Source organism: Hippocampus comes, unplaced genomic scaffold (assembly GCF_001891065.2).
Source record: "Hippocampus comes isolate QL1 unplaced genomic scaffold, H_comes_QL1_v1.1 scaffold122, whole genome shotgun sequence".
Classification (NCBI taxonomy): domain Eukaryota; kingdom Metazoa; phylum Chordata; class Actinopteri; order Syngnathiformes; family Syngnathidae; genus Hippocampus; species Hippocampus comes.
In genome coordinates, this window is record NW_017842059.1 from 1,069,261 (window position 1) to 1,081,447 (window position 12,187).

The 12,187-nt window shown below is 43.2% G+C and overlaps 1 protein-coding gene across 12 annotated transcripts in view; it reads right to left on the reverse strand.

Moving 5' to 3' along the window:
* The window catches only part of ryr1b (ryanodine receptor 1b (skeletal)), a 96,000-nt gene that overhangs the window by 1,749 nt on the left and 82,064 nt on the right, over positions 1 to 12,187 (reverse strand). For 6 of the 12 annotated variants that reach the window (XM_019861445.1, XM_019861448.1, XM_019861441.1 and 3 more), the window contains 17 exons: positions 11,073 to 11,177; positions 9,894 to 9,923; positions 8,753 to 8,782; positions 8,524 to 8,605; positions 6,750 to 8,056; positions 6,562 to 6,650; positions 5,606 to 5,774; positions 5,017 to 5,103; positions 4,559 to 4,816; positions 3,302 to 3,432; positions 2,436 to 2,478; positions 2,192 to 2,325; positions 1,858 to 1,918; positions 1,631 to 1,777; positions 679 to 813; positions 430 to 586; positions 14 to 78 (listed from right to left, as the gene is read on the reverse strand). In XM_019861445.1, coding sequence (XP_019717004.1) covers positions 14 to 78; positions 430 to 586; positions 679 to 813; positions 1,631 to 1,777; positions 1,858 to 1,918; positions 2,192 to 2,325; positions 2,436 to 2,478; positions 3,302 to 3,432; positions 4,559 to 4,816; positions 5,017 to 5,103; positions 5,606 to 5,774; positions 6,562 to 6,650; positions 6,750 to 8,056; positions 8,524 to 8,605; positions 8,753 to 8,782; positions 9,894 to 9,923; positions 11,073 to 11,177 — 3,030 coding nt within the window. Of the gene's footprint in view, positions 1 to 13; positions 79 to 429; positions 587 to 678; positions 814 to 1,630; positions 1,778 to 1,857; positions 1,919 to 2,191; positions 2,326 to 2,435; positions 2,479 to 3,301; positions 3,433 to 4,558; positions 4,817 to 5,016; positions 5,104 to 5,605; positions 5,775 to 6,561; positions 6,651 to 6,749; positions 8,057 to 8,523; positions 8,606 to 8,752; positions 8,783 to 9,893; positions 9,924 to 10,550; positions 10,557 to 11,072; positions 11,178 to 12,187 lie in introns of all 12 variants that reach the window. The other 6 variants (XM_019861452.1, XM_019861451.1, XM_019861450.1 and 3 more) reach the window with 3 other exon arrangements.

Genomic DNA, 12,187 nt, shown 5'->3' on the forward strand with positions numbered 1-12,187 from the left:
CGGGTAAACTCACCTCCATGTCCTCCCTGACCTGCTCCTGTTGGTCTCTCAGCTCCCCGAAGGCATCAATGATCAAACCTGAAAGAGCGCAAGTGCATGCTGGTCACGACAATACTGGAATGGAAAAGCAGTCTCGGGGCTCGAGTGCAGACTTTTCAAACGGGGGGCCCACAAGCCGTAGCTTAGGGGTGCGTACAAGACTTTGCAATGAATTATGAAATACCACTTTAAGTGCAGACCGACAGTACCTACACGGACACGCAGGTCAATAAAACAAACACAACAAACCAATTCCTACTCCCAAATAAAAGCTCTGATATGAAGTGGGTCAGTATGTACGCTTAACAGAAGTCAATTAAGATAGCAAAGTCAACAGCATGCTAGCCTGAGAAACCTGCCATGGAAGCGTGGCGGGCTACGAGTTCCTACCCTGAATGATGGCCAGCAGGATGACGATGACAAAGAAAAAGAAGGTGATGTCGAAGACCACTCGGTAGAGTTCGTATTCGTCTCCGGCGGGGTCTTCGATCTCATCTCCGATGCCGCCGCCGGCCCGCACGCCAACGTACATGTGAAACAGATAGCACTGCAGGAGTACAGTAAAATATACTCCAGTGAAGGAGGGACAACCACGATTAAACAATTGCCACTGGTGGTTTCGGCACGTCTGCTACACACCGTCATCATGTCGTCGCACTTCATGTCGGGCTCGTCCTCGTCCTCGCTCTTGTTGTAGAACTTTCGAAAGAAGTTGAAGGCCACCACGGTGTAGAGGTAGACCACCACGGCCAGCAGACCCACCGTCATCATCAGCTGTGGAGGACGCGAGAAGTATTAAAAAAGCTTCCGCCGGCTTTCGGTTTTGCTTTTGTTGTCTCTCCTGCGTTTCTGGATCGCATTCATCGCAAAGCCAAGGTTGCACTGAGCCAGCATGTGTTGTGATCAAGGTTATTACAGTTCACGAAATGAACAAAATAAGTACTACTAAAACTGAAAAAAATACATTTGCCAGACCAAAATAACATACAAACAAAAATGAAAGCTAACTGCAATTGCATCTTACATTTAGAAAACAAACTGCCATATTTTCTGCACTATAAGGCGCTTCGGATTTTAAGGCAAACCTTCAATGAATGGCCTACTTTAAAACTTTTCATATATAGGGCGTACTGCATTATAAGGTGCGTCGAATGGAAGCTACAATCGTGGCTGCGGTTGCGCAGTGCATCCACTAGATGGTGCACTGTCAGCTTTTGGAAAAATTGAATGCGTTTAGTGCGCCTTATAGTGCGGAAAATAATTTTATGTCATAAATGAGTTTTCAGGGTTCAAACGCTTTGACAATTGTAGTTTATTACACAACACTTCGCAACTTTTTTTTATCTTGCACTCAACGAAAACTATATATTTCATAAAAAAAATAAAATTTTAAATTAACAAAAACGAAGCTAAAATGAAGTCTTTTCAAAACTAAACAAAAAAACTAGTAAAAACTTAGAAACTTGCTCTCAAGATTAAAACCCAACTGAATTTAAAAAAAAAGTCAAAACGGAATAAAAACTAACTCTCATGATAAATCCCCAAATTGTTTAATCCCGGTTGTGGTTTGCGACAATATTTCTTTTGTCACCTGCTTTCCGTTGTGGGTGACCGAGGACAGGATGGTGCGCAGGGTTTTGACGCCCATGGCGATGTCCAACAAGTGAGCAGCGAAGAAGAAGTTGTTGTAATGTCCAAGCATCGACATGAGCATGTACCAGACCAGGTAGAGGAAGGTCTACCAGGAGGAGAAAGCAAGTCAGACACAGCGATAAAATTCGGTTCTTCAAATCAGATGCTTTCGTTTCTTCGACTCACATTGTCCGTGAACACGACACCAAACTTCCAGATCTGGTACTTGAGGTCTATGGATGTTATCCTACAGAGAAGATGTAGATTGTCAATCAACTACATCATTGGTCCCCAACCACCGGGCCGCGGACCGGTACCGGGCCTCGGCCCATTTGGGACGGGGCCGCACAGAGACAGACCTGTTGAATCGAGGCAACATGACTCTTTGTTTTAAAAAGTCAAACAAGAACTTCATATCCAAGTCATGCGGGGTCTCACAAACAAGTCCATGTCAAGTCATCTCTTTCCAAAGTTTTAGCAAGACAGTTCCAAAGGCCTGAAATTGGCAACGCAAACATACCAGCTGAAGACTGAGTTGTCGGGCTCAGGCTTCTTATCGTGCGTCATGGCGCTGACGTCCAGGGAGGCCAAGTCCATGCCCAGCAGCTCGGCGATCCTCTCTCGGCCGTAGATGTCGCCATATTTATCTAACACCTATCAAACATGCAAAAACAAATAAGATTAAAAATTATTTTTATATTTCCCCCCTTTCAGTGACAGTTCTTTCAGTGAAAATACTTAATAAGACCAAAAAGTGAACCCACCTTCCTTTTCACAAACTTGTCCCAGTAGTTGTTGGGGAAGCTTCTGCAGTCACAGAAAAACGAGCGATTACAATTCACACTTTTACTTTTATGCATGTACCGTAGTACATGTGATGTGAATACTGAAAAGGTAAAATACCGAGCTGGCCCACTTCCAATTTTCTCTTTGCGTTAGACTGCTGGAAGTGTGCGGCGTTGATTAAATGACCGTAGATATTGTCAACAATTGTATCCATGTCGACGGACTATTTAGACGGACAAATAGTAACAAAAATAAACCACTGTATTGTACCATTTACTGTAAATGTGTCATCTGGTTTATTGTTTTTGGTTTTCAAACACAGCGACAGCAATTTGCAAAAAACTGTAGCGCAGCACACTATAGAGAAGGGCCTGACCCGATACAGATCCTTTGATGCCATTCTGATTTTGATATTTGGCAGAATAAAATTCAGACAATTGATTCATTTAAAAAATAAATCATGACAAAAATAACCTTTTGGGTGCAGTTACAACAATAAAGGTCAGAATTACAGGCACAACATTTGACTGTTTTATAATAATTTGTCGTTTAATATTTGTTTAACTTTACAAAAGAGAGAAAAGTCAGCAAAAATCAGCTTCTTTGAATGTCACTCTCTCTTATGTTGCCATGAGTTAACGTGGGAAAAAAAAAATCTGCAAAAATTTGAAAAATACGATCGTCTGATTAAATCGGAATGCCAATGCCAATCAGAAGAGCAAACAAAAAATAAAACACGGAATAATTATGTGAAAATGAGCAAAAGCTTTGGTCATCAAGACCTTAAGCAGTTGCTCAGATGGCTTGTGCCTTGGGCCAGCTCTGGTGAAACCTGCGCTCTTACGGAGTGTTGAGCACCAGTCGGTCCCATTGTCCTTTGATATCGTCGTCTTCCGGCTGCTCCGTCACGTAGACGCCGTCAAACTCCAGCTTTCTGGCCAGCTCCTTCTCTCTCTTAAAGATAACCAGAGGAACCTGCAGGGTGAGAGGAGCCAGGAAAAAAATATATATTTTGCATGATTGCCCACAAGAATTTGCATTTGGTACCTGGGGCCTTTAATGGGGACGCAACCTACCATTTAATACCACCGCTGTCATGTTGCAATTATAGAAACCACTTTGAAAAATGCGGTATAAAAGCGCACAACTGTGCTGTGCATATCCAGTGTTTTTAATTAGTAAAAATAGCTCTTTATAATATTTTACTTTATAATAACATCATCAAATAGATTGTAAAGCATTAAACAGTTTGCACATCACGATTTCATGCTGCAATTCAATTCATTGATTTGAAAAAATATCGTACTCTTCTACTAATGACAATATCCACGAGCATTCTTCCACGACTACTGCACAAAGTGACTCAGTAATAAGTTCTTTTTCATAGAGGATAAAGAATATATATACCTATATACATGTGACTGGTGCCTGATCGATTCAATTCCGCAAAAATTGGAAGATTGCTTGTCAATCAAAAAAATATGGTTTATGTTACATTGGCCAGCACGACTGACTGTGATGGCCTTGGGCAGATTAGAGGGACATGGCAACACCATGAGGCTGAAAGCTGATTGCGCAAAAAAAAGATAATTAACTTCCAGATGCGTGGAGTGGAAGCAGTGCAATCAGAGAGACATCATGAAAACTAAACCAACAGACTAGCGGGGATAAATTCATAAACTTTGAAATGGCTAATGCCGATTCAGATATGGGGGACAGTAAAAGTCAGGCACCCTGATCCATTAAAAAATACATAATGAATGAAATACCGTCATGGTCCCTTAAGGCAGGGGTGTCCAAAATTGGTCTTTGAGGGCCTGCCTGTTTATTTTGCACTTTACAACACAGAGAGAAAAAAACTGCAAATAGCGGCTAATTTTTGCTTCTTTGTGTGTGTTTTTTTTTGGGGGGGGCATGGGGGGGTAATGTTTGAATGTTTACCTTTCTTTTATATTATAATGTGCAAAAAAAACAAAAGGTTAAAAAAAATCTATTTTAGTTAACTATAAGAGCTTATATCGGCCGATTAACTCGACTGGCCGATTAATCGGTCGGGCTCTACAAGCTTCTGAGAGTGTTCAGAAGAAGGCAAATATTTCACCTTGAGACAGTTGTAGCCGATGATGCAGAGGAAGGAGATGATGGTGTGGATGATGCTGAGGAACGCCAAAGCCGGCTCCATGTATCCAGTGCTCTCCTCCAGGAAGTAGTACAGTGGGCCCTCGTCTTCGTTGTCCTCTCCTCCATCTTCGAATCCGGACCCTTCCTCATCAGCGCCGGAGCCTTCAAACAGTCCCGAGGCGCCCTCAAACAGACCAGATCCTTCTAATTCTTCTTCGCCTGGTGGGCTGTCTGACACCTGGAGAGGTCAGACACACGTGGATGATTATAAGGCCGATTGCAATCGTTAATTAAAAAAGAAAAAAAATATTCAGTCAGTGATTCGATTTATTTATTTATTTGTATTTGTATTTGTCATTTTTTTGGAATTAAATCAAACATCAGCTTACAAGAATGTCACTTTTTTTTTTCTTTAAGTCGGGCCGCTCAAAAGCAAACCTTATAGAAGAGCAGGATGAAGTTGAGTGCAAAAGCGATGAAAAGAGCCAAGAAGCGCAGGTTGTAGAAGTTTCTCGAGAGGTAATTCTGCAAGGAGATATCAGGGCACATTAGTAGACCAATGACACTTTTTATTTCATGTACTGTGGTCATCCAGTGATTCTAAAAGTGCAGTACTGAAGGGTCTTTCTCGTGGCACACTAAAGAATTATTAAACTAAATACAAATAAAAACACCTTTTAAAATATGCAGTACAACCAAATATGAAAAGTGAAGCTTACAGCTATGCAGTCTTTTTTCATTCCAGTGGAATACTTTTTACTTTTCAAGCAGCATATTTTTAAGTGCAGTTCTATTGTATGTAAACTTTAAGCATAGCACGTAAAATGTGCATTTAATTTGTAAGAACTTGATTTGGATTTTTCACTTACATAGGTGTCAATACTTATTCACTGCCAGCCCAGTAAAAATGGATCTTTGATGTCTACTGCTGTCAATGGCAGTGAATGAGTTCATTGCTTCGAGCCATTGTTGAACACAAAATTGCCCATGGTCCTAGAGCCCAGTTTGAGATCCCCAAATTGCTCACCATGAATTTTATCCTCTGGATCTCCAGCTCGTTCCACAGCTCAAAGCCGTCCTCTGCCGGTTTCTTCTCCTTCTTCACCTTCACCTTCACAGTCGGCTCCTCGGGCTTTTCCTCCTTGACTTCAGGCTCGGGCTCCAACTTCTCGGGCTTCTTCTCGTCACTCTCGGTGCTGCAAACATAACAAGTGAAGCACTTTAAACTCTCCTATGGACATGTTAAGAGCCTTGCACAAAGCTGGATGGATCCGTGGATGACTGAGAATATGAAGTGAATAAGTATACTTCTTTAAGACATGCTAGCCACCCAGAGCATTTACCTAAAACAGGGGTGCACAAACATTTTGGACGGAAGATTGACTTTTCGATCAACCAACCTCCCGCGATCGACCCGTTACCGCGCACGCACATACACTCGCACGCCATGATGAGCAACAGCCTGACACGGAGGCATGCGACGCACTTTTGCAGCCTGTTCACTATCGTAGCTCACGCGTACTGTTTTAAAGCGCTTCCCTCGGCCCTCTACATTCCTATTCCTTGCCCGTGCCCTCGGTGAATTGTACATGAAACAAACTCTGAGAATAATGATAAGATATAGCGCAACAGCTCTGATCACAAGCTGCAATTGCAGACTGTTGAGCGCTAACAACTTGCGGTGATGTAGGTCACGTGCCACCGTTGGTTAAAGATTTACCTGCTTTATTTTATGGGTTTTTTTTATACTTTTTGTGAAAATGAGATTGATGCGATGATTAGGGTGCAGTGTACATGCATCCAAAAAATATATTACTAACATGCACAAAAACACACAAATGGTTGTTTGTTTTTCTCCTCTACACCCCTCACGATCGACTTGGGACCAGTCCACGATCTACCAGTCGATCGCGATCGACGTAATGGGCACACCTGACCCAGAATTTAACACGGGAAGGTAGACACACTCCGTCCACTACTTACTCTGCTTTCTCTGTCTCTGGAGTGGCCTCTTCTTCAGTTTCAGCAAGTTCTCCTCCTTCTGCTTCCTGCCCTTCACCTGCTGCAGTCAACTGCGCCAAGGAACACGTACAGTGGAAATCACCGTAGGACGGACAGCCACTATTTTGAGGAAATACGGTCATATTATTAGAGTGGTTACGTCTACTTACCAGCTTCCTTTTGAGCAGCGGTGTGCCCTCAGGAGTGGGTGGTTCTTCCGGCGACGTCTCCCCAAAGTCTCCAAGTCCACCGGGCGTGTTGAAGCCAGGCAGGCGCCCACCTTCCCGTTCCTCGCCATCTTCCTCTTCCTCCTCGCCTCCCCCTGCATCCAAGTCGGCCGCTCCATCAGCGTCTTGAACCTCTCTCGCTCCCGGCTCGGGAGGCAATTCGCCGTGAACTTCGTCCTGCGTCGGGTCCGGCATGCTGGCGAGGATCTCTGTCACCGTCATCTTTTTGGCGCCCTCTACCAGGCCTCCGCCGAAAAGCACTTTCCAAATGAGCATGAAGAAGCCCTTGCAGATGCTGTAGACGAACATCAGGATGCCCATGAGGACCGTGTAGACGAATGTGGCCAGCCCGATCACCATCTCCTTCACTGTCATCTTGCGCAGTTTGCGGTAGCGCCGGCGCATGTTACGGAAGGTGAACAAGTTGAAGAAATTGACGACGCTGGCGAGGAAGTCGGCAAAGGCAGAGGTGGACTCTGGAGCTAAAGCTTCGCCGTTGCCTTCCTCCCCTTCGCCGCCATCGCCCTCCTTGGCCGCCTCCTCCTCCGCTTCCTCGTCGTCTTCCTCTTCGGCGCCGTCTCCCTCGGGCTCCGAGATGGAGGCGGCGATGTTCATTTCAAAGATGGTGTCCTCGCAGAAGTTGACAAAGAGCTCCATCTTCTCGCTCTCGCCGCCCTCGTTGACCACGTCGAAGATGAACTGCCGCTTGGACTCGCGTACCTGCGGCATCTCCCACTGGTTGCGGTTGGCCTCGCTGATCTCAAAGTAGATGCGCTCGATCTTGCGACTGGCGCCCATGATCTCAATGCGGCCCAGGAACGGGCGGAAGTAGTTAAGCACGCTCTCGGCCTGCTCCAGGAAGTTCTGCAGGCGGGTGTCATGCGGCACGTGCTCTGACAGGTTGGTGAGGAGGACGGCGATGTTGAAACCGATATCCTTGGCCGGCTCCTGGAAGCGGTCAGCAAACTCTTCAAAGTTGATCATCTCATTCTCGTCGGCTTCGGAGCAGGACAGGAGGAACTGGATTTCCGAGGGGGAGTACTGCTTCTGGCTGTCCATGGCCTTGGAGAAGTCCTTCTTGGAGATGAGCCCGCGGGGATCGTTAACGTAGTCGCGGAAGGCATCAGATGCCACAATGTCCTTCAGCTTGAGGAACATGTCGAAGAACTTCAGGATCATTTCCACGTTGCTGGAGGACTCCACCAGCATGTCCACCATCTGCTTGGCGATGGTGCCGTTCACAACATTGCCTGGAAGGTGAAGGCGAGAAGCAGAAGTGAAGTGAGTTCCACATATTCCTGCCCATTTTGACTCATCCTTGAAGACCCACAGAAGATTTTCTTCAGTGACAACATAAGCCCCAAACCTACCAAAAGAAGGTTTCTCCTTTCACCAGAAAAAAAGGTTATTTCTAAGCTTTTTCCTATCTTCAGTAACCAGCAGTAGAAGATGCACTGGTTTCACCAGAAGGACAGTTTCTGACTAAAAAGTGGTGTTGAAAGTCTTTTTGGGTTGGTTTACAACCCTGAAATCCGACAGAGCAGCTGGGTGAGACCCTCTCCCATGGCTGACACAGTCAAATATGTATTTGACGAGTATATCTGTCCGCGGCAGTAAACGGTTGGATTCCAGTTGATTAAAAAATACGTCCACCGGAGTCAATAAGTTAAGTAAAGGTGGCAAAACTCTTTTTTTTCACACCATGGAGATATCTTACCTTCCAGGAGAGACAGAAGCATCACCACCATGTCCTTCTGCAGATCCAGCAGCTCCTTCAACAGCCCGATTTGGCTTGAGTCCTGAAGAGAAGCCGAAACACGGAGAAGAACAAATAGTAGAGAGAAAATATTCTTTGAGATTCTCCTTTTAGGAATACACCAGGTCCTTAGAGAGGAGTTGTTCATTGCAAAATCAGTATGGAAGGTAAAAGCATTGAGAGACGCTACCTCACAGGGGGATCTACTCCAAAAATGATCCTGGGTTTGCAGTTATTAGGGAGAAGAATACATTTTTAAACACAGCAAAGAGCACACGTGGAAGTAAGTGGGACAGAAAGATAGACATTGGGAATTCTGGCCCCTCCGCTTTATCCTGAAACTGATCACAGCCTGAAAGCGACGAAGATGCACGCAGCAGAAAGCAGAAAGTAAACTTGAGCACTTGCTAAAAAGCTGCACCAGGTCATAAAAGGAAGGAAAAGGACAATATATGGAGGAAAACACTGGGACTCCTGGTCAGCTCAGTCTTATCAAAGGACTTTTTGGAGTGTGTTTGTGGGCATATTTGTCATAGAGTGCAGGTCATGAATTTTGCTTCATGCATTGGGAAGAGAAAACGCCAGTGGTGGCACACATGGGTCACATGACTTGACTTGAATCAGAATTAAGTTACCGTATTAGGATTTGCTTGGATAAAACGTCTGGAAGCCTCGACTTTTTTTTTTTTTTTTTTTAGGTAGAATGAACTAAAGGTGAGTTGGCATCGGACAGTTAAGGTCATTATGCCTCATTGTGTAACTACACAAAAACATTTACATGTTTATACCTGTACAGTGAGCTTCCTTTCAAGGAATTCATTTTCCTCATAGGTTCGAGTGTGCTCATGATTCCACCAATTGGAGTGAGCTTTCTTTTTTTAGTTGCTTGCACATTGAGCACGTATACAAAGACTCTGGTTACAGTAAAGATCGGGCCGCTACCTACGACTGCCTGCGTCCGTATCTTCTTGAACCATTTATTCATGCACGACAACTTTGTCTCGGTATTCACCTGACTCAAATTTACTTTGACTTGAAATGCTTCTCAAAATCGAAACCGTAAGAATGTCACCAGGCTATCGGCTTTGTTCCAATGTTCCAAATTTAGGGATGGAGGAATTACATAAAAATGAGACTAAATTTACACTGTGATTGTTAGCTTGACAGAATGTCTCTGCTGACAGGAAAAGTCCAAAAAGGGAAGGGAAATGCATACATGTAAACAACGCGGAAGCAGTTGGAAGTTTAACTGGTGCGCAATGAAATGAAGTAGCATTTAGTAGATGTGTCAAATGGGATGGCGTTGCTGGGGGTGGACAAAAGAGTCTTACGCCATTTTGTTGTCCCGGATCAGGATGCATCTATCAGGGATACAAAAAAAGTTACCTCTCAATTTTCACTGTTTCTATTATTGCTATATCAATTTTAAGATGACATTCAATTATAGTCCTGAAGAGGCCGAATACAACTGCGGTATTGAACGCGTCACATGCGGAAAGTATCACATTTTCTTCACCCTTTGAGTCGAGGAAAAATATTTGCAACACACCACATGTCAAAGAACAACGTCAAAAACATTAGCCGCTTGTTAGATGAGTTACGCGCACACCAGTGAAAGCAAACACTCAAGCACAGCTCAGCTGAACTCCAGCAGACTCTTGGATTAGGCCAGCTGCATGACTTGTAAATCCACAAACATGGTCAGAATCTAGACAGTCAAAAAAGTTGAAGGGAATATTGAATTAATACATTTACGATCAGAGATTGCTTCGACCCTCATTATTGGATTCAACACCATCGTCAATAGTTGTTATTAAGTTTTGGGGCATTTTGTCGACATTTATGAACATACAATGTCCCCGTAAAAAAAATTTTAAAAAAAAATCTGGCAAAGAGAGGAAAAAAAAAGGGAATAAAAACTAGTAATAGGAAGGGGTGGGGTTAAGAGTTAATTGAATCAGATTGTAATAATTCAAATAGATACATACTTTAGTCTGGAGGATAAGAGAGGGAGTTGAAAACATTAGTCATCTCTTTACAAGAACAGCCAATGAAACACAGTACAAAGACCAATAAAAAAGTAACCCTATAATGTATGTAACTTTTTTGAAATTAAAAATTTGGTTTAATACTAGGAGTCAAATCACATTAAAATAATTTCAAACTTATCTTACAACATTACCCTTAAAAAGTAGTAGTTTATAGATAATTTATGCTCAGTAAAGCATACACAAGACCCTTAATTTCCACTTACGACTCGGGCTAACGTTAGCTCCACCTTGACATATACAAAGATCTTAAACAGTCGAGATGCATCACTTCAGCATCAGTGATTGACAACATTGACTCCGGTACTTTTCTATTAAGCTGCGCTTTGGTTCCATCTTGTAGCATTTTAGGGCGTGAAAAAATAATCGAGAGTCACTCAACTAGGTTCCCCAAATAAAATAGCATAAATATGTGAATTTGCAAACAGTAAACCGTTAATGCGCAAATGAGATGCATCTTACCTGAGCCAGCTTCATCATCATGTGAGCAAAGACGTGCAGGAAGCCCACCACGGCGTCCCACAGCCTGCTGTGCGCTAACGACTGCTGGTTGCCCGTGCATGGACCCTGGTGGACAAGACATGTATGAACTTTGATCTCTTATCGCCAGAGGTAGCAAAAGTAGTATGACAAATAAAAACAAAAGACTTTGGGGTAAAAGAAGAAATACTGCTTCAACTTTGGTATCGTAAAACAAGAGTACATGCTCTGGAAGGAAGAAATGTATGAAGTAAAAACGGAATACAACATACCGTATTGGCCCGAATATAAGACGGTGTTTTTTTGCATTGAAATAAGACTGAAAAGTGGGGTTCGTCTTATATTCGGGGTCAAGACATTACACCCATACACGATGCTAGATGGCGCCAGATATCATTGAAGCGAATTCTGAACTTGATTCCCCAGGCCAAAGTGAATCCCTGCCACGAAGAATAAAAATAAAAATAGCAGTAGCACGAAGAAGAAAAATAAAAAATAGCGGTAACAAGGAAAAGAGAAGAAAATGAAAAAAAGAGACAACAGAAAATGGAGAAACGTAGCTACAATCTGGAGAAAAGTGGGTTGAAGATCGGCCAGGTTAACCTGCAGCTGAGGAGAAGTTATGATGTAATTTACATTTCAAAAACCAGAAGCCATTCATTTACGAATGTGATTGCACTTTAGATTTGAATGAGGCAAAATAACATGCTCTTTCTCTCAAATATATTGTTACAATCATTTGTTTCAGATGTACTGTAATTATTTTCTGGATAAAAATTAATTTGGTGTTCAAAAAGTCTTTTTTCAAACTTGAGTCTTGAAAAAGAGGGTGTCATCATATAATCAGGGCCGTCTTATATTCGGGCCAATACGGTAGTTTTTATTAACATACACAGTGCCTATAAGAAGAACAAAAAATGTGTTCCATGGCACGCATCAGTTGGTCAACAAATTGTTGTCATAGTTAAGTCCAGCTCTCTGACTGCAGGCATCAGGCAAAGGTCAAGCCGTTGCTTACACAGCAGCAGTAGTACTGTTTCACACTTTACTTTGGAGTCAGACAGTCTTCCCACAAACGGCTCTGATTGCTTCAAATT